At 41.2% G+C, this 22,539-nt stretch overlaps 1 protein-coding gene across 3 annotated transcripts in view; it reads left to right on the plus strand.

Moving 5' to 3' along the window:
- Positions 1 to 6,052: 6,052 nt before the first annotated feature.
- Positions 6,053 to 22,539, plus strand: part of ACP3 (acid phosphatase 3) — a 94,918-nt gene continuing 78,431 nt past the window's right edge. Inside the window, exons 1-3 of one of the 3 annotated variants that reach the window (XM_047782676.1) lie at positions 6,053 to 6,271; positions 19,034 to 19,129; positions 22,037 to 22,123. In XM_047782676.1, coding sequence (XP_047638632.1) covers positions 6,164 to 6,271; positions 19,034 to 19,129; positions 22,037 to 22,123 — 291 coding nt within the window. In that variant the 5' untranslated portion in view covers positions 6,053 to 6,163. The remainder of the gene's footprint in view (positions 6,272 to 19,033; positions 19,130 to 22,036; positions 22,124 to 22,539) is intronic. The other 2 variants (XM_047782695.1, XM_047782685.1) reach the window with 2 other exon arrangements.

Here is a 22,539-nt window from a genome sequence, read left to right on the forward strand (position 1 = left end):
TGGTGTAGGCTGGCAGCTACAGCTCCAATTCAACCCTTAGTCTGGGAACCTCCATATGCCGTGGGTACGACCCTCAAAAGACAAAAAGACAAAAAAAAAAAAAAACAATACATGGGCACAATTGATTACATCACTGACATTTGAGGACTGGCTTGATTTCTAGCCCCTCCCCAGGGGTCAGGTGCTAGGACTGAAAATTCCAACTCTCTAATCACATGGTTGACTCTCCCAGCAATGAAGCACCACCTTTGGATAGGGTCCAAAAATCACCTCCCTTGATTTCAGGAAGTTTCAGGAACTGAGGAGAAGAGACCATTCATCTCACTGCTCTTATCCCTCATAAATTCCAGGTGTTTGGGGAATTGTAAGCCAGGAATTGTGGATGAAGATCAAATATATATAGGAAATATAGATTTGGACATTCAGATCACTAAATACATACTTTTCCTGTAAATTACAATATCACATGCAAGGATATGTGCCCTTTCCCACCAGCACCTGAACAACTGAGACTCCTCCTGGGTGACTTTCAGAAAGACTGGACCCATATCCCTGTTCTTCAGAGGTTCTTCTCAGGTGTGAGTCACTGTCAGCTCTGTCCTCTCAGGTTAGTCAGTCTTCAATGTGAGAAAAGCAGCTTGATGACAAGGGGAAGGTTTATAGGGGGTCTGGCCTTACACAGGTCACCACAGTCCCAGGAGTAGAAATGTCAGCTTTGTTCCATTAATAGTACTTCATTCCATTCAGTTCTCAACATCTCAGTAGAGCCCTCCAAACCTGTTTCCTTATAGAGAGAACCAAGGGAAAGCTAGATCATTTAATTTTGAAAGAAAAAAGTTCTCTCTCATTTTCCAATTCTTAAAGTCACATCTAGGAACCAGGGTAAAGACATTAAGGCACTTGTGATGGACACGTAATTTAAGGGGTGCCCCAAACCTCTATAATCCAGATAAATACTATTTTGACACAATATTTTAAAAAATAAAAATTAATGTAAAACAATCCTTTTTTTTTTTTTTTTTTTGCTTTTTAGGGCCACACCCGTGGCATATGGAGGTTCCTAGGCCAGGAGTCCAATTGGAGCTACAGTTGTCTGCCCACACCACAGCCACAGCAACATCAGATCTGAGCCATGTCTGTGACCTGCACCATAGCTCACAGCAATGCCAAATCTTTAACCCACTGAGCAAGGCTGGGATTGAACCTGTGACCTCATGGTTCCTATTTGGATTTGTTTCCACTGCACCAGGACAGGAACTCCAATCTGAGTTTTTTTAATATCAGAGGTTTAAATAAATATAGGATCAGTATGACTGATTTTTTTCCCTTTTCCCTAAGGAACATCTAATAACATCTGGCAGGGCACTGTTGCTATAATCTTATCTGAACTTACTGAACCCGAGTTTCTAGGAGTGAGCTCCAGGAATTTACATTTTATCAAGCTTTCAAGATGATTCATATGCACCTAGTTTGTGGAGTACAGGAAAGATACTCTGATGATCTCCAAACTTATACCTTACTTGACAACATTCCAATGACAGAGTCATTGGTTACATAAGAGGATATTTATCTAAATATTAGACAATAAAATAATTATTTTATGCCAAGGCCAAGAGATGTACGCACACACAAAACCACAAAATGATCAGCTGAAGGGAGGAAAACTTTTACTCTAAACACATCTTACATAAAATTTTGCCTCAAAGCAGCCAACATTTTTTTTGAAGTACAGATTATTTACAATTTTGTGCTAGTTTTAAATGTACAAAAATGGATTTGGTTATACATACATATATATCCTTTTTTAAAGATTCTTTTCTCTTATAGGTTATTACAAAATATTGAGTATATTTCCCTGTGTTATATATTTCCCTGTGTTATATATAGGTCCTTGTTGGTTGTCTATTTTGTATATAGTAGTGTGTATATGTTTATTCGAAACTTTTAATCTATCCCTTCCCTACCATTTCCCCTTTGGTAATCATAAGTTTCTTTTCATGGTCTGTGGGTCTATTTCTGTTTTGTATATTTTTTAATTTGAATTTTTTTCAAATTTGAATTTTTTCTTAGATTCCACATATAAACAATATATGTCTTCATCTGGCTTGTTTTGATTAGTTTAATAATCTCCAGGCCCATCCATGTTGCTGTAAATGGCATTATTTCATTCTTTTTTATGGCTGAGTAATATTCCATTGTATAAATATACCATGTCTTCTTTATCTATTTGTCTGTTGATGAACTTTAGGTTTCTTCCTTGTCCTAGCTATTGTAAATAGTGCTGCAATGAACATTAGGGTACATGGATATTTTTTAATTATGGTTTTCTACAGATATATGCCCAGGAGTGGGATTGCATATTCATATGGTAGTTCTATTTTTAGTTTTTTAAGGAGTCTCCATGCTGTTATCCACATTGGCTGCACCAATTTACATTCCCACCAACAGTGTAGGTTCTCTTTTCTCCATACCCTCCTCAGCATTTGTTATTTGTAGACTTTTTCTACCAGTACCATACTGTTTTGATAACTGTAGCTTTATAATATAGTCAAATCAGGGAAGCCTGATTCTTCCAGCTCTGTTTTTCTTTCTCAGGATTGCTTTGACTATTTGAGGTCTTCTGAGTTTCTATACAAATTTAAAATTTTTTGTTCTAGCTCTGTGAAAAAAACCATTGGTAATTTGACAATGTAGCTTGCCTTGGGTAGTATGGTCATTTTGAAAATGTTGATTCTGCCAATCCAAGAACATGATATACCTTTCTATCTGTTTGTGTCAACATTGATTTCTTTCATCACTCTCTTATAGTTTTTGGAGTATAGGTCTTTTGCTTCCTGAGGTAGATTTATTCCTATGTATTTTATTCTTTTAGATGTGATGGTAAGTGAGGTTATTTATTTAATTTCTCTTTCTGATTCAAAGCAGCTGACATTTTAACAAAGCTCTGATACAATCATTTGCCTTTATTTTGACATCAATCAATATTATTGTATGCCCACAAGGTCCTTTAGGCACTGATATCCAAATAATAGAATTGTGAACATGTAGCAAGTCAGAGAGTTTAAACACTGCAGTTCTACCTGGGGAATAACCGATATACCTATAACTCCAATCCAGACTCTTTCCAGCCCACTTTGTGATTTTATAGCCCTTGATCTACCAAGGATCGTGATTTTTTTCCCCTATATTTGTTCATTGTCCTGGATTCTGTGTTACACTACCCAGATCTCCCTTCATGTGCTGAAGAATTAATTCCCCCCAGTTCTTGGGAATGTGACATCACTCAGCTGTCAACTCCTTTGAGAACTACCATAGCATAAGAGACCCACTTTAACCCATGGTTACATTCCCTGCCAGGAACAGCCTGCCTCCAATGACTGGCTAATGCAGGGGTAAAGGGCTTGGCTCCCTCCCTCCAATTCAGGACACCTCCAAAAACCCATCTCAGCTTCAGAATTCATAACAGGGTCAGCTGAGGCCCTTTCCCCTCTTTCCAACTCTTTCTTTCTCCTCCCCCTACTGTTTTTGATACTGAGAACACTCCTTACTAAATTTCCTACATGAAAATCTCCACCTGGATGTTTGCCTTCTAAAGAGGCCAACCTGCCCCACTTAAGGAACTTCCAAACACTGGGTCAATTAAGTGTGGAACACTTTGCACATGATGAAAGAAGTACCACAGAGAAATAAAATGATTCAGCCAGTAAGTTCTGCTGATCATTGACAATAAAATAATTGACACCCTTCGTTGGTACATCAATAACGACATCCCACCATTTTTTCAAGTTAACTTTCAAAGCTACCTATTCATATGTTTATTCCAGAATGATTTTTTAGGTCTTTACAAAGACCTTATGAGTTTAAAGTTGAAGACACCAAAGAAGATTCTAAAATGGGAGCCATCTGAATTTAGAGGGCCTTTGAGACTCAATTTCACAATGTTCAGAATTACACTTGTGATCTTCTCTTCCCTTTATAATTTTTTTTTTAGGTCTGCACCTGAGACATATGGAAGTTCCCAGGATAGGGGTTGAATCAGAGCTGCAAGTGCCAGCCTACACCACAACCATAGCAATGCAGGATCCGAGCTGCGCCTGCAAACTACACCGCAGCTCATGGCAACACTGGATCCTTAACCCACTGAACGAGGCCAGGGATTGAACCCACATCCTCATGGATACTAGTCGGATTCATTTCCACTGAGCCATGATGGGAATTCCTTCCACTTATAATTTGATGATTCAAGTAGAAGTTAGAATGATGACTGAGTATAAGCCATCTACTTACTCCAACTTGACTTCAGCTTGAGTTGAGAGGTATTCAATTCAAGTAGCCTTTTCCAGTTCTCTCTATAAAAAGTTGTTGCTGTTGTTGTTATTCAATAAGACATTGAACTGAATCAAATATCTGGCGCATTTCAAGGCCCATTGTTCAGAGCTAAGCCTGGGAATAGTAAGCAGGTGCTGGGGCTTCCTTTCTCAGGTTGCCTGAGATCAACAGGGATCATTGTGGCAACATTGTCTCTGCCTTGGACACTTCTCAGTGTTCATCCCCTTTCCCCACACCCATCTCCACAATAACTCACCCATTAAAGTGCCAGTGGGGACTGGTGGAGAATGTGATGGTAGAGAGAGGGTCACAAGTCCCTTCAAACGTTGAACCCTAACCATACCTGAATTCTCCACGCATATTTCCCCACACCTGAGGGAGCAACAGCTCTCCCACACACCACACTCCTGGGCACCCCAAGATCACATCACAAGAGAACTCTCCCAGAAAACAAGTTGTTCCCTCTTCTGATGGGATGGGAGCATCACGACAGGCAGCTCAGCTCAAAAATTCCATTTTAGGGAGTTCCCGTCGTGGCTCAGTGGTTAACGAATCTGACTAGGAACCATGAGGTTGCAGGTTTGATCCCTGGCCCTGCTCAGTGGGTTAAGGATCCAGTGTTGCCGTGAGCTGTGGTGTAGGTCGCAGACGCAGCTCAGATCCCTTGTTGCTGTGGCTCTGGTGTAGGCTGGCGGCTACAGCTCTGATTCAACCCCTAGCCTGGGAACCTCCATATGCCAAGGGAGCGGCCCTAGAAAAGGCAAAAAGATGAAAGAAAAAAATCCCATTTTAGCCCGCATGGGGCTGACAGGTTGGAGACGGAAAGCTAAATACCTCAGTCAGGTTGTGGCTGGAGGAACAAGGGTATGACTCATCCAGACTGTAAGACTCCTGGCCAGAGCTGGTAACTAACAACATAGAGCCATGGGTTATTTTGTTATTGTTATTTTCAAACTGTGTCAGACTAATCCTATTTTTTTGTTGTCGTTGTTGTTGCCTTTTTGTCTTTTCTAGGGCCACACCTGCGGCATATGGAGGTTCCCAGGCTAGGGGTCTAATTGGAGTGATAGCTGCCAGCCTACGCCAGAGCCAAAGCAACGCCAGATCCAAGCCATGTCTGAGACCTACACCACAGCTCACGGCAATGCCGGATCCTTAACCCACTGAGCAAGGCCAGGGATCGAACCCGCAACCTCATGGTTCCCAGTCGGGTTCATTAACACTGAGCCATGATGGGAACTCCAGTCTAATCCTAATTTTAAGAAACCTCAGATGAGCCCCAAATATCTTAAAGCATGACTGATTAAAAATCCTCAAAGTAATACTGCTCTTACTTTCTTCAACTTAAAAATGCATGAGAGTTTTAGAAAAGGATGTTTGGCCTGGAGAAGAGACCCAAAATATGCCGGTATATGCAGTTCCTTCCATCTAATTCTGGATACCTTCCATATAAATCTCCCTCTAATTCTGGATTACCAAAGAGATTATCAATCACTGGCCTACAGTTTCCAAAATTGGGGTTGATCTTTTTCCCAAGCAACAGCCACATCAAACTTTGGATCATACCACATCTAAAGAAAGGATTAACTACAAAGACATGTTTTCTAATGTGCTCTGTGACCTTGAGCAATGGCTCTCCCTTTCTGGGTCTCAGTGTTTTAACTTAAATCCAGAAGTCCAGCCCAAACTACCTGGAGATTTTACTATTCAGAAGCCTTGGCTCCTCCCAGGTCCTCCTTCCCTTTCAATCCCTTGTTTAAATAGCTTCCCCTCTAATGGCTTTGTGCCCTGGAAGCAGCACCTCCAGGCTCTAGCCAGAAGCACTCTCCCCAACATGAGAGCCACAGCCCTCCGTGTGCCCAGGGCAGCTAGCCTCCTGCTTCTGTTCTCTTTCCGGCTGGACCTCGGTGTGGAACCCAAGGAGCTAAGATTTGTGACATTGGTGAGTAGACTTTTCCTCATTACTTTTCCCTTCAAACTGTTACCAGCAGGGTCTGAAAACCAAGTGTCAGGTTTCATTTTACCCCAGTGTCGTCTCTGGGAGACCAAACTCAGAAAGTGAATAAGCAAGTTTTGCAAGTTCCTTTTAACGAAGATTAAACATGTCCTGACAAAGTGTGTTTGATTATTTTTTCTTTGCCAATGTTATTTATCTATTTTACAACTGTCTTGAGTGTAGATTCATTCTGACAGCCACACAAGTCCAGGAGACGCGTCCTCTAGGGCCGTGTAGCCCCAGAAGCTAAACTGGCTTCATTCAGTTTAACGATTATTTTTCCGCAAGCGAAAAAACTGTCATTTTCTGAATTAAGTAGCTCCTTCCCTTTTTGTTTATCAGGGAACTAGAGAATCTACTTGTATATATAATATATATGTGTGTGTGTATAAAAGACTTTGAAGCATAAAAGTGAAACTAAACAGGAATTTTAGGATGATTTCCTGATACATAATTTGACTGACCATTAAAAACATGTTTTTCTGTGTGGTGAGGTAGAAGAGGGGGTGGGGCAGTTAATGCATGTTTTCAAGGAAAGAAAATATACTGTTGGCCTTGTTTTTAAAAATATGAAGAGTTTGCAAAATAAAGGGGATTTACCACTTTTTACTATCAGTCCTGGGATGAATCCCTTTATATCTCTTGGTTTCTGTCTTAGTCTTTGACTCTCTGTTTCTTTTTTTTTGCGTTTCACTCACTCTCTCTGCCTCTGACTTTCTCCTTGACTTTCACAGGCTCTCTCAATCTCTTCAGCACATTTTTTTTTTTGTATATGATGGAGCATATAAGAAGCAAATTTTCTTTCCGAAAGAATATCCAAAATTTGTTTTTATGATTTTGAGAGATCCCTTTTTACCTACACATGACGTTCTTATTTTTCTTAGCTTGCTATACTCAGAACTTTTTTCTTTCCTTTCTATAGGAAAATTTCATATCCATATGTTCATGCATATCATGATTTTTAGTTCAGTAAATCTTTAGGTCATGAGTCAGCAATGAGAGAGAGAACCAGAGCAATAGACCATTAATTTATTTACAAACGATCCACCAGCTGTCAGGCTTCTGTGTTAAAAAGAAGCAGCAGCAGCTGTATGATATTCTGGAGTTCCCGTCGTGGCTCAGTGGTTAACGAATCCGACTAGGATCCATGAGGTTGCGGGTTCGGTCCCTGCCCTTGCTCAGTGGGTTAACGATCCAGCGTTGCCGTGAGCTGTGGTGTAGGTTGCAGACGCGGCTCGGATCCCTCGTTGCTGTGGCTATGGTGTAGGCTGGCAGCTACAGCTCCGATTAGACCCCTAGCCTGGGAACCTCCATATGCCGCAGGAGCGGCCCAAAGAAATAGCAAAAAGACAAAAAAAAAAAAAAAAGCAGCAGCAGCTGTATGATATTCTGTACATTATATAGGAAAATCCATGTGAGATAGACTTTTACTTATATCTGTGGGTTCCTTGCCAACATGTGCATTAAGTGTAGGGACTCTGAAGAAATTACGCTGTGGACACTGTGAAACGCTGGTCAAGGGATCATCTTTTTTTGAGAGATTACAGTGAACTCTCAGTTAACTGCATGTGGTCCATTTTCTCCTCCATGTTAGACTACAGCCAGACTGACTTCCCTTGGCTACCAAACTGTTGTGGGTTTCTTTTCTCCCTCTCCATTCTTGGTTAATGTGCGTTCAGGGACGCCAAGTTAATTTTTCCCTAAGAAAAACCTTACAAAGTTAGCTCTCTAGGAACTGAAAATTTTAACAATTACAAGACTAATTTAACCAATTTTCCTATCTCAGCTTTCTTCCATTAATGGTAGATTAAGAACAATTTAGTACATCTTTCTTTCTTTTTGTAGGGCCACACCTGCAGCATATGGAAGTTCCCAGGCTAGGGATTGAATTGGAGCTGCAGCTGCCGGCCTACACCACAACTCACACAACGCTGGATCTTTAACCCATTGAGAGAGGCCAGGGATCGAACCCTCATCCTCATGGATAATATTCGGGTTTGTAATGTGCTGAGCCACAATGGGAATTCCCAGGACATCTTTCTTTACCCTTACAAAACTACCTCCATCTAAGGATTTAAGCCAGAGATACCACTGTCTTTTTTTCACTGATTATAGAAAATATCTGATTATAAATCTTTCAATTATATACCCAGGGAATTCTCTAGAAAATTACTAGGAGAATCAGAGTAATAGAAAGGTGCCTCTGATTAAAGTGGTAACATTAATGACAACAACCAACTTAAACGCTGTATTATGTGCCAGACACTGTCCTGAGATTTCAGTATGGATAGTGTTACATTATCCTCCCAACAAACGTATAAAATAGTTACCAGAAAACACAGGATGCCCAATTAAATTTGAATTTCAGATAAATAGCAAATAGTTTTTAGTATATGTATATCTTCCCATGCCATGTTTGGGCATCCTGCATTTTTGATTGATAAATCTGGCAACTGTTCTATAAGGTTTTTGTAAAATCCTTATTAACTTGACCGGCTCCATTTTCAGATGAAGGAATTGAGACACAAAGAGATGAAGCAATTTGTCCAGGGTCACACAGGGTTTAAACTCCAGGCTGTGTCATCCCAGAAACCTGCTCTTAATCACCAGACACATTTTGCACCTGCTATGTGATGTCTAACCCAGCACGTGGAGCCGAGGTCTTTCTTTCCGTGGAGGTTTGTGTATTGGCTTCACTCATCATCAGCTGGTGGTTTCCTTGCTTTTCTGCTGTGATCCAAGAAAAATTGATCTTCCTCAATTCTGAAAAACTATTCTTGCTGGAAAGAGCAGGAAACTGTCCTTATTCTCTCTCAAGGAACAGGATTACCAGATGCTCTTTTAAAACAGGCTCACCAGTGTGCATCCTGGGGAATGCTAAGTTTGACAAGTTGTTAACAGGTGTTGCTTGATTTTAAAAAATGGGTTTCGATAGTCAAATAAGTTTTGGGAAGAAAAATGTGGATTAAACTGTGTTTAACGTCCTCCAAAATGCAGTACTTTTCAGAGTCTTCAATATTCTGATATGTTCTGTGGCTTTCAGGGAAAGGATCTAGTAAATTGCATTTCCTAAATATTGACTACAAAATCCACCTCCTCTTTTTTTCCAGAACATCCAATAAAACACCCTCAGAGAAGAGAATTGCTATTTTTAAATTTATAGAGAGAATAATAAGTATGATGAGTCCCAACATACTCATCAACTAGCTTCAATAATTATTGCTCATGGGCAACCTTGTTTCATCCACATGCTGACATACTCCTAATGGAATTTTGCAAAGTAATCCCACATATCATTATTCCATCCATAAATAGAAAAATGCCATTTTAAAGCATTCTCTCTCCCCAAAGCTAGGGAAAAGCCATAAGTTCAGGTGATCTCAAAGAGAAAACTTCCTTCTCATTCCACTAAGTTTTACAAAGAAAAGGATGGTAAGTCACACAGTAGCTCCTCTCATTCTTTGTGGTTAACCATGTGAAATTTCTACTCAAGTCCTTGATGCAAAAGGCCTCCAAATTTTAAGCGTGTCACAGATTGGGTAACTTCCACACTGTAGTTAGGTAAATTCAAATGGTGCTGGCCATCACGCTTCCAGGGGCCACAGACCTTCAGAGTTCTTCCTCAGTCCTCCTAGGAAGGCAAAAATTTGGCAGGTTACCCCCCAAGCTGGTGGCTGGATGGTGTTGTCGATTTTCTAATGCTATGTGCTAAATGGAAGTTGAAAGCCATACCTAGGAAAACGTTGAACTTTCATTAACTCACTTTCTGGCCTCATTTATCAGATATAGAACCAAGAAGAGGTCACTTAATCCAGCTGAGTCTCAGATTCCCTAAACTCAAAGATGGAAATAATGACCATGACGATAATTTCTATTCACAGACCTGTTTAGGTTTAAATGGCGTGATATACATATGAAAGTGTGAACCATGAACCATAAGGTGTTGCTGTTCATCATCAGTCTAAAACAGAAGCTTTCCAATGTTTTGGATAAAAATCTAGGTGATCCTTAATTCTTTTTTTTTTTAATTGTGGTAAAATACACAGAGCCTAAAAGTTTCCATCCGAACCATTTTTAAGTATACAATTCAATGGCCTTAGGTGTATTCACATTTTTTGCTACCATTGAAACCATCCATCTCCAGAGTTCTCTTCATCTTGCAAAACTGAAACTTTGTTCCCATTAAATAGTAACTCCTCAGCTTCCCCTCCCCTGGCCCCCACAACCACCATTTGACTTCCTGACTCTGTGAATTTGGCTACTCCACATACTTCATGTAAGTGGAATCATACACTACTTGTCTTTTTGTGACTGGCTCATTTTACTTAACATTATGCCTTCAAGGTTCTAGATGATGCTTCATTATTTTTCAGCAAATACAACTTAGGGTGTTAGATATCATGTCAAATAGAACCTATGCTAACTTTGTTTTTTGATTTTTGTTTGTTTGTTTGTTTTATTTTTTTAAGGGCCGCACCTGCAGCACATGGAAGTTCCCAGGCTAGGGGTCAAATCAGAGCTACAGATGCCGGCCACTGCCACTGGCCACAGCCACAGCCACGGCAATGCCAGATCCGAGCCGCTTCTGCAAACTACACCACAGCTCGTGGCAACACCGGATCCTTAACCCACTGACTGAGGCCAGGGATCGAATCTGCCTCCTCATGTATACTTTTTGGGTTTGTTACCGCTGAGCCATGACAGGAACTCCCTTATGCTAACTTTGTGCTCAAGTGCCCCCTACCTGTGAACTCTAACTTATTTTCTCTTGGGAGAGACACAGGTCTGTGTGTACATGTGGCTTGAGGCCGGGAGAAGCTGGAGGGGAGAACACAGAGGGGAAAAGCAGAGCAAAGACCCGAGTTGGAGCAGAAAGCAGCAGACCTGGAAAAGAAAGGATGAGTTTCTTTCAAAAATTGTGAAAGAAGAAGAATCCTCATGGCTTGACTCTGGCTATTAAGGAAGAGCATGGGGTCAAAACGAGCCTGTTTTCTAATTTTGGTTGTTGGAAAGATGATGATGCCATGGAGATGGGGTACATGAAAGGCATCAACCATATGAACTTCCTCAAAAAGAATATGAGCTATAAACACCAACGAAATTATAATATTGTGTGCTACACAATACCATACAGCATAGTGGTTAAAGTGCAGGCTCATGAATCAGACCTCTGGGGTGTGAATACCAGCTCAACCTCTTACAAGCTGTGTAACTATGGATGAGTAGCTTAACCTTCCTTGGGTCTCAGTTTCATCATCAGTAAAGTGGGGATAAGTACTTTGTGGAGTTACTGTGAGGCTTGAGTTAATACCTAAAAGTACTCATAAGTCTATCTGGTAAATGCCTAACTTTAGGTAACTATAGTGTTATAATCACATAATCACAATTACCTCATGTTCACATAACCAGTTAATTAAAATAGCAAATTTTTAATATTTTTTTCTTTTTATTCTCCAAGGATGAAGCAGTTACATGCTTTTCTTTTTCTTTTTCTTTTTCTTTTTTGGCCTCTCCTGGGCCAGGGATCAGATCCGAACCACAGTTGTAACCTATGCCACAGCCACGGCAATGCCCGATCCTTTAACACACTGTGCTGGACTGGGGATCGAACCTGCATCCTGGCACTGCAAGGATGCCGCCTGATTATCTGACACCACAGCAGGAACTCCTGCCTTTTTTAATTTTGATAGGTTTTCTTCTCGGCTTTGAGCCCCTGAACCAACAAAAACTGGAAAAAATATATACATTTAAAATGTAATGAGTTAAACAGTTTTCACTCATTTCAACTTTGACTTAATAATCTACTGAAACACTTGTCCTTTCCTTCAGAAATCTGGCTAGATTAGGTTACTACTTGCCCTTTTCTTTGCTTCATCTTCATTGTTATGTTTGAACAGCACCTTTGAATACATGCAGAAACTTCTCAAGGCCTATAAACCTCTTTTTCACATCAATTGAAATAAGAATTACAGTTCCAGCTACTGTATTGAAAGCATCCACTAGATGCCATGTTCTTTGCATTCTGTTTTTTGAATCCCCAAAATGACCCCATAAGTCATGTAATATTGTCTTGGTATCACATGAGAGTACTGGAAACAGAGTTCCTGTTGTGGCTCAGCGGTCAACAAACCCAACTAGGATCCATGAGGATGCAAGTTCGAGGCTTCACTCAGTGAGTTAAGGACCCTCAGTGGGTTAAGGATCTGGCATTGCCGTGAGCTGCAGTGTAGGTCACGCAGCTCAGATTTTTCATTGCTGTGGCTGCAACATAGGCCAGCAGCTTTAGCTCTGATTTGACCCCTTGCCTGGGAACTTCCATATGCAGGGGGTACAGGCCCTAAAAAAACCCAAAAAAAATAGAGTAGTGGAAAGGGCTGGAACTTTCAGTGGAGTACTGAGTCCTAGGGACTTCAGAGGTAACCATCTGGGGGCACATCTCTAACTTATGGGCTGGCCGATGAAAGATGTACCAGATAAAACTCTACCCTGCAAAAAAAAAAAAAAGAAAGAAAAATCAGCTCATGCCTCAGCTGACAAACAGCATCTCCTCATCTCTCTCCCCTGTGCTGTGGCTCCCTAATTGCCAGGGTCAAGGAGTAGCACAGCCATCTGTGGGGACCTGCAGGCCTTTGAGGCACATTTGCTGGACAGACCACTGTGCACTGAGGGTTGGTGCTGGGACAAGTAGAAGGTCACCTCAGTTAGCATATGCAAAGCTCCTCCCACTTTTATGCCAATGCATCTTGCAAATTTTCAGGGTGTTGCACTCATCAGGAAAATTATATTGGGCTCAAGACATTTCAGTCAGCAGGGTTGCCACCATAGGCACTTGCTTTCAAATTGTCCTAAATCCAAAGGAAGAATTAATTATCCTCAGGGAAATAAAAGTAGGGGAGAGATGATTAGAAATTAATAGAAGTATTTCTCAAAGGAGAAAAAAATATTTCCCTCTGCTCAACGGATAGTTCTCATCTGCCCCAATATGCTGCACACTGTTTGCAACAGGAAAGGAAGTATGAGTGGGGAGCTAAGGTAAAGGCCTGGATAACATAACAATGACCAGGAAAATAATAGTGACAAATATAATAACAAATTTCACATACTGAGTACATCCTAGGTGTTCAGTAGTGTGATGATGGCTTTTCGGATATTGCATATTTAGTTCTCATGATTCTTCTGCATGGACAATAATGATTTTCTCATTTTGTAGAGAGGGAAATCAAGACATGCAGAAGTTTATCATTTCCTCAGGGTCACTCTGTGAGGTGTTGATGAAGTAGGGGTTTGAGCCCAGGTCTAAGTTACTCAAACCCAGAGTATTTCTGAGATACCAGGCAATTGTACACAGTATAAAAACTTCATCCCTCCCCTCTCCTGCAGACCTCTGTGCTCCTGGGCCCTGGATGCCCAAGGCCTGTCTGCTTTCCTCGAGGCCAGTGCATGACGTGTTCCCACCCAAGCAGTCAGCTTCCCTTCTTACCTCTGAAGTGCTATTCATTTACCCAACTCATTCATTTCTCCCTAGACTTTCACTTTTTAATTCTTTTTACCAATAGAGTTATTTCTCAGTTCCTAAAAGAAGAAAATGAAATAACTTTTATCCATGGCAAAGTTTGTGCATCAAGAGATTTTCATGACTTGGAGAACGCTTACAAAATAAATAGGGAGGGGAGTTTAATGCCACGAGCCAAGGTCCCTTTTAGGATTTCCAGAATCATCCCAAAGTTGTACCATGTGTCTTGAATTCCAAACCTGAAAGAACAATATGATGGTTTATTGGACTCTAATCTAATCCAGGGACAGACTCACTGTTTTAAAAGCAAAGGCAATATCTAATGCTGGGTATGAGGCGAAAGATAAGAGAATGAAATAAAGGAGGAAGAGGAGCAGACGGAGCACACCATGGTGATAAGCAGGGATGAAAGTTCAAAAGCCTGTGAAATGAGAAGATTGGAAAGAAAGCTGTTGTGTACCTGAAGGAGCTGAACCAAACCTGATTCATTCATGCAGCAAAACAAAGCACTATATGTGTACTTACTGTGTGCCAGGCTCTGTTGTTGATACCGCAGTACCCATGACAGCAAGGACTCTGCTTTCAGGGAGTTTCTGGGGAGAGGGGGAGCCATACATGCACACACACGCACACACACACAATTTGAAAAACAAGAAAATGCCAACGATAAAAATGCAACCATGAGATGGGAGAGAGATCAAGCAGGAGATACTTGATACTGGGTGAACAAGAAAGGCCTCTCTGCAGAGGCTGCTTTTCTCAGGACAAGCCTGAATGTAGTGGCTGAGTGAATGTGCCAGGAGATGCAGAAGCAGGACATTCCAGGCAGATGGAACATGAAAGCCCTGAGGCTAGAACACAATGTATTGGAAAGGACAGCAGAGGAATTCATGCCACACATGAGCTGGAATAAATGGTGGACTCATAGGGGCTCATTATAAAAACTCATTGTAAAAAGATATACTTTTGTATAACTTTCTGATTTTCCACACACCAAAAAAAGTTTTAATAGAATGAGGGTATATTAGAGGGTTCTAAGCAAATCAAGAGACTATGCTGTTTGATACTTTTAAAAGGAGTACTTGACTGCTACAAGGGAAGAGGGACCGGACATGGTGTCCTCAGGGCCTCCACATCCTAAGAAAGGCACCAAATCTGGTTAGTAGACTTGATGGAACAGAGTCAGTCACCAAACCATTCTTCTTTTTCAAAAAGTTACCTGTGATTTAAAAGAGTGAAGTGTATGTGATGTGGTGGAGAGAGATGTAGGCTCCCATCATGGAGCCCACGGCTTAGTCCACCTCTTTGTGCCTCAGTTTCCTTATCTGTTCAAGGCAGAAGTTGTGCCCACCTGCCCTTGCAGAGTTGTAAGAATTACAAGAGATTTCAGGGGAAGGATTATGCAATACCAGGGAAGGTGGCACAAACGTAAGGGATTGTTATTAACTTGGATGTCTTCATTTTACAATTACCAATGGTGCAAACGGTCCTACTGCTAGTAACATAGTCTTAGGTTTCAAAGGATTTGATAGAGTCTGACTGCTGGACTGAGAACAGAAGCTATATATTTGGCAGAGCCACAGTTAAGAAGATTGCCCTTCCACAGACTTAAATAATGCCTGGGTATAGTCCAAAGGCTTCAGCTGAACTGGAGAAACTCCAGAAGCTCAAGTATATGCTTCACCTTCATATGCTTCAGGGCACAAGTGCACGCGTGCGCCCATACACACACACACACTCTTTGATGTCTAGCTCAGGAGGTGGGGTGTGGTTTATTAAGTGTTTCTGTGGACCATCCCTTCTAAAGAGTTCAGGGCATGTTTTAGCCAGTACCTCAGAAACCCTGAAAGTTTACTGAAATGTAAGGGAGTATAATTATTTATGATCTATAAGGACAGAGTAGGAAACATTGCCCAAGTCTCATGGTTTTATTCCAGCTCCGCTCTTTAAAACACTCCTTTAAATGGATCACACTGGTTTCCCGCCCCCCCCCCCACACACACACCCAGGTCATGCTGTCATTTAGTTGCATAACCTTAGTTTTAGTCTTTAAATAATGTTTGGGGTTGTTTCTCACATCAAGGTTTTGGTTTCCTCTGATGCAACACAACCCCCTACTTCCTACACACCTACAACTTCCAGTGTCGGAGGGAAAAAGTAGAATTCATAAAGAAGCCCCAGATCCTAGATGGTCCACTGGTGGAATGCTAAGGGGTGTATCTGAGCAGAGAGAAGTGAGCCTCTTACACAGGTTCAGAAGCTGGTGTTGGAGATATATGGCCTGTGTTGGGGTTTTGGCTGTGCTCTTTACATGCTGTGTGACCTTGGTCAGTTTCCTTCTTTGTGAAATGGAGATAATGATAGTAACTGCTCTGTAGAATTGATGAGAAGATTAAATGTATGAGGAGCACTTAGTATAGCTTCTAGGACAAAGCAAGCCTTCAGATAGTGTTGAGGAGTTATTGTGGTTATAGGCTGGTAGGAAGTGGTATAAATTTTACTACAATGTCTCTCATCCAGCTTCTCTTTGCCCAACTCGGTGGCTCTGAACAGGAAGTGGGAGGGGTGGCCCCCAGGGGACATTTGGCAGTGTCTGGAGACCTTTTCACTGTCACCCTGGCATCTAGTGGGCAAAGGCCAGGGACACTGCTAAACGTCCTACAGCCCCCAACAGGGAATTATCCAGCCCCAGATATCAACAGTGCTAAGGCTGAGAAACACTGGAAACTAAGAAAATGTGGGGTGTATGATCTATTGAAACCACATAACCCTGCTGTATAGCACAGGGAACTATACCCAATCACCTGTGATGGAACATGACCGAAGATAATATGAGAAAAAGAATGTATATATATTTATGACTTGGTCACTTTGCTATACATCAGAAATTGACAGAACATTGTAAATCAACTATAATAAAATTTTTTTTAAATCACATAATAACTTTACTTATATCTGGGAAGGTGTTTTGCACAATTATCTGGCATCTAAAAAGTCTAACATGTTTTGACTGTGGAAAGAGAAGCACTAGTGATTCGTCTCAACAATTTCTGATCAGGACCAAGTCACCTCTAGTTTCTAGTAACTGTAGATGCTCATCAGAGAGTATGCAGCCTTCCTGCTGCCATGGGGGGACCACTCATGACAGAAATTCCTTATCTGACCAAAATAATTTAAGGTCACTACACCATTGTCCCTCTGTTTGCTGTATTCTGTTACACTGAGGTTTTAATTTCTTACCAGTTAAGAGAGTTAGTTTTCCTCAAATACTTGCAACACAACCCAGGTCTCTGAAGCCTCCCTCACCTTCCTGGAATTCCATCCCAAAGATGACAAAAGTTTCAGACTTCCTTACTCTGTCTCTGCTGAACTGTTTTACAGGATTTCAAAGGAGAAGGCTCTTGGCTTTCTCTTCAATGGAGTATCTTAACCACGTAGTGTGAGTGAAAAGTAGAGGAAATCTCAGAGAATAAAAGGTGTTATGCAGCCCTCCTCTGTATTAAAAATGGTTGCTGACATCAGTGCAGACTTCATCTTGTATTTCTTGAGGTTTTTCTTTCCTTATCTTTTGCTTATAAAATAGCTCTGGGATGTATACATATATATGACTGGGTCACTTTGCTGTAAGGAGAAATTGATGAAACAATGTAAATCAACTATAATAAAAATCTTTTTAAAAGCATTTGTTAAAGATAATAACCAATTCAAAAAAAATTTTTTAGTAAAATAGCATTGTGTTTTGTTTGTTATTCTATTCAGAGAGCATTTTAGAATCAAAGAACCAAGGTTTCAAAAGTCCACACTACTCTCCCCAAGGAGTACAATGTGCAGAGTAGCATGATGACATGCATACAAATCCAGAAGTATGTTTTTATTATTAAAGTATGGTTAAAAAATTAAAAATTTTAAAAAATAATTTAAAAAAAGGGGTTCCTGTCATGGTGCAGTGGTTAACGAATCCAACTAGGAACCATGAGGTTGCAGGTTCGATCCCTGGCCTCGCTCAGTGGGTTAAGGATCCGGTATTGCCATGAGCTGTTGTTTAGGTCGCAGATGAAGCTCGGATCCCGTGTTGCTGTGGCTCTGGTGTAGGCCAGCATCTGCAGCTCTGATTAGACCCCTAGCCTGGGAACCTCCATATGCCAAGGGAGCGGCCCTAGCAAAGGCAAAAAGACCAAAAATAAATAAATAAATAAAGTTTAGTTAAATTATAATGTTTCATCAAGTTCTGTTGTACAATAAAGTGACCCAGTCATACGTATGTTTTAAAGTGTTGAGAATTAGCTTTTCTAATCCCCCACTTGCAAGTCCTTTATCCCTCACCTCCTCAAAACTAATAAATCATTGGCTCAATGCAATCATTTGCATTGGCTCAATGCAAATTGTATGTAGCATTTAGGAATTCAGGTTATGGCTCAGCGGAAACAAGTCTGACTAGTAACCATCAGGACGCAGGTTCGATCCCTGGCCTCCCTCAGTGGGTTATGTATCTGGTGTTGTTGTAAGCTGTGGTGTGGGTTGCAGATGCGGCTTGGATCCCTCATTGGTATGGCTGTGGCGTAGGCCGGTAGCTACGGCTCCAATTGGGCCCCTAGCCTGGAAACCTGCATATGCCACAGGTGCAGCCCTAAAAAGACACAAAAAAAAATATGTAGCATTTAAGAGCCACTATTTTTGTTATATATAAAAACATTATTGATGTTATTACATAATTAACTAAGAAATACTTCGCATCAGAGCTTGTCTGCAGTGAGGTGATATTATTAACCTTTGTGTTCAGTCTTGCCCTATCTGGATATGCAAACCAGTCTCCACAGTGGGTCACCTGACTTCTAATGGCTCATCACTGTGTCACTCACATTACCTGAAACAGTAGCAGTTCACTGACAGTTTGCCTGTGTTTTGGGTAATGTGAATCACAAGAGGATGAGCCACTAGAAAACAATTCGTGAATTTAGAACAGTTCTTCTTAACCTGAAATTTACCTGCCACGGTCTTTAGAATCCTGATGTTCTGGCTGCATCTCAAACTAATGATATCAAAATCACCAGGGGTGGGATCCAGTCCTCAGAATTTTTTTAATTTCCCAGGTGAGAAGCCAAGTTTGAGAACCAGCGATGTAGAGGAAAATGTATCATGATGAGCAGAAGCAAAACACCTGAGTTGGTAACATTACTCTCTCAATCTATTTTCAGGTGTTCAGGCATGGAGACCGAAGTCCCATTGAAACCTTTCCTAAGGACCCTATTAAGGAATCCTCATGGCCACAAGGATTTGGACAACTCACTCAGGTTGGCTGGATTTTTAGCTAAAGGTTGCTGATGAGTTTCAAGGGAGACTCTGTGGGATTGTTATATGTCGAAACCTTGTAACTACTTTACTCAGATCTGGGAAAGTGTTTTGCAGAGTTACTTGGGACTGAAAATGTTTTGAGGAGTTCTCTGGTGGCCTAGCAGGTTAAGGATCCAGCATTGTTGCTGCTGCGGCTTGGGTTACCTCTGTGCATGGGTTTGATCCCTGGCCCGGGAACTTTCTGCATGCTGCAAGAAAGAAAGAAAGAGAAAGAGAAGGAAAGAAAGAAAATATGTTTTGATTATGGAATGAGAGGCATGAATGATTAGCTTCAAGAATTTCTGATCATGACCAATTTACCCCTAGTGACTAGTAACTGTTGGAAAATTGTATAGGGTTGTCTGTTTTGATCTTTTTTACTCTGTTGGCTTTATTAAAGCATAAGAATTGTTCATGGACAACAAAAAAATACATGAGTTTGAAGATGCTGAAGAGAGAAAAGAATTACTTATAAGCCAGCCCTTGAGTTTCTCAGGCTCCACTTGAGAAAGTAGAAAATAATCCTGAATCAGGCAGGATTAGGGAAATACGATTTCTTTGTAAGTGCTGATGCCGAAATTACTCCTTACCTGACCAAAGAAGGTTCCATCCCAATACAGATGGATATATTTGGATGGAAGCTTCTTTGGTCAGGTAAAGAGTTACCACTGTGGCTTAGCAATAATTAACCCAACTAGTATCCATGAGGACATGGGTTTGATCCTTGAACTTGTTCAGTGGGTTAAGGATCCAACATTGCTGTGAGCTGTGGTACAGCAGTAACTCTGATTCTGCCCTTAGCCTGGGAACTTCCATATGCCACAGGTGCAGTCCTAAGAAGACAAAAAAAAAAGGTGGTCAAGTAAGCACAGGGAGCCCTTCTTCCTAAGGAGCACAGGAGAAGGTGAGCTGAGGAACAAACACTCTGTAGGCAACGCTCCAGTGCCCCTCCCCATTCCCCTGTTAGAGTTGGGGGCTATTCTCTTTGGAGGCACAAGGTGTAAGTTCTGACCTGGCCCTGAACTTCCCAGTGCTGTAGGAGCACCAACCCCCCACCCCTCCCACCCTGCCAAAAACAAAAAACAAGAAGCAGAAACACTCAAGGCTGCTCTGTAACACCGGTGGCTCTGTAGAGACTCCTGTTCCCTTGCTGGTTCTAGTAAGACCAAAGTTTCTTCCAGACTGTGGGATCTGGATTCTTCTGGTATTCCCCTGACCAGCCACCAGGTTCTCCTAGATCTGTGTTTCTCAACCTTCCAAGTGCAAGCAAATTATTCGAGGCTCTTGTTAAAAATGCAGATTCTAATTCACTGGGTTTGACAAGGCCTGAGAGTCTGCATTTCTTGTTCTTTTTTAAAAAATAATGATTTTAATTTTTTCCGTTATAGCTGGTTTACAGTGTTCTGTCAATTTTCTACTGTACAGCATTCTGCATTTCTGACATACTCCTACGTATGCCCATGGTGCTGGTACAAGGCCACTCCTGAAGTAGCAAGTTTCTAGAAATCAAATTCCTGCCCTTGGCTGGGTCCTTCCAATCTACATATTGACGAAGTAATGATTCTCTTTGAGTTCTATGGTTCAAAGATTCTCAAATGGTCTCTGTCAAGCGCCACCACCAGGAAACTTTTCAGAAATGTAAATTCTCAGGCCCCACAAACTGAACCAGAAACTCTGAGGATGAGGTCTGGGAATCTTTGTTTTAATAAGTCCTCCAGGTGATTCTGTGCATGCTAGGGTTTGAAAACCACTGCTGTATAGTAGACAACTACTTTCTTAAAAGTTAGCTTTATGTTAGAACAACAAATTACATCCAAAGTATCTGCTTTTTCAGCTACCTGGGTCATTCAGGAAACTCACAAACCTCAAAGCACACATTTTTCTTTTCCTACCTCTTTTCCCATCTAGAAGGGTAGCCAGGAGTGGCAATTAGTGAGTGGAGCCAAGGAGAAGCCACATAGACCACATCTTCTCTGATTTCTGAAGCACTGGTGAGGCAGGCTCTGGATTAAAGAGAGACTTGAATGCCATGTTACCCAAAGGATGGCACTCTACGACATAGACCTGAATCACCCAGGGCATTTGTTAAAATGCAGATCCCAGAGCTACACCCAGGATCTGATGACCTGGAATCTGGGGGAAATGCTGAGGAATCTGCATTTCAATAAGCACTCTAGATAATTTTGCTTCTGATGCACAGTAATGCTTGAGGATCACTGAGCTAAGGCAACACTTCAAGGATTGCTTGCCACCAGAATCTTAATGTGCTTATTAAAAACAGATTCCTGAGTTCCATCCCAAACGATTCTGGTTCAGTAGGTCAAGGGTGGGGCCTATTTAATTTGATTTTTAACATACTCCCAAGTGATGTAATACCGCTGATCCACAGACCACACTTTGAGTAATAGGCTCTAGTTTTTCATGAATCAGACATAGGTGAATGGTGCAGATAATAAACCATTGCACCCAGAGGTTGAGAGTGATCTTTAGATTCATCAAGCCCAACCTCTTTTCAGATGGTTGAATTTCTTCCATATGGTCAACCAGCCCTTGATATTGCTCTACCAACAAAGATGAAGCACTCAGTGCTCACGGCACCGCAGAGATGAACCATTTACTTAGGTCCATCACCAGCCATGAACTGAGCAAGGTCTGTGTTAAGTCTGAATGATGATGAATTGAGTTTTCTCAGGGAGTCATGTCTAAAGATTACAGCTCTCTGCCTATTTTTCATTTTAAAATGTGTTGTTGTGGTGGAACTATTAAAGTACACCACTGTTCACTCTACACATGCAAAGAGGAGAGATGAGACTCATAGTTTCACAGGACTTACCTTCACTAATTTTTGCTTTGATTTGTTCCCATAGCTGGGCATGGAGCAACATTATGAACTTGGAGAATATATCAGGAAACGATATGAAAAATTCTTGAACGAGTCCTATAAACATGAACAGGTAAGTCGGGAAGCTAATGTGGGGAACTTTGAAAGAATTTAACATAATGTATTTGTAAATGTGCTCTTGCCTGTTTTCCAGGGAACTTATACAAGTCAGAGATCTTGTTTACAAAGGTACTCCTCTTTACATAAGTATTTTGTTCCTAAAAAAAGCATGAATGTGATTACGTTCAAAATGGAGACCTATGTTAAATACTCCGGGTTGGCAAGTAGATGTCACTTAATTGGTCTCTTTTGTCAATTCAGCTCTTATCCTACTAGATTGCTTTATGCCATGGCATGCTCAGAATACTCTCTTCCTTAATAGGTGTCATGATCAGGATGCTACCACAATGTCTGCTAATATTTTGATGCGGGTGTCTTGCCTTTTCTCAAGTATACTATCAACTCCACAAGGGGGGCAAAAACAACAAT

The sequence above is a fragment of the Phacochoerus africanus genome, chromosome 1 (genome assembly GCF_016906955.1).
Source record: "Phacochoerus africanus isolate WHEZ1 chromosome 1, ROS_Pafr_v1, whole genome shotgun sequence".
Lineage (NCBI taxonomy): Eukaryota > Metazoa > Chordata > Mammalia > Artiodactyla > Suidae > Phacochoerus > Phacochoerus africanus.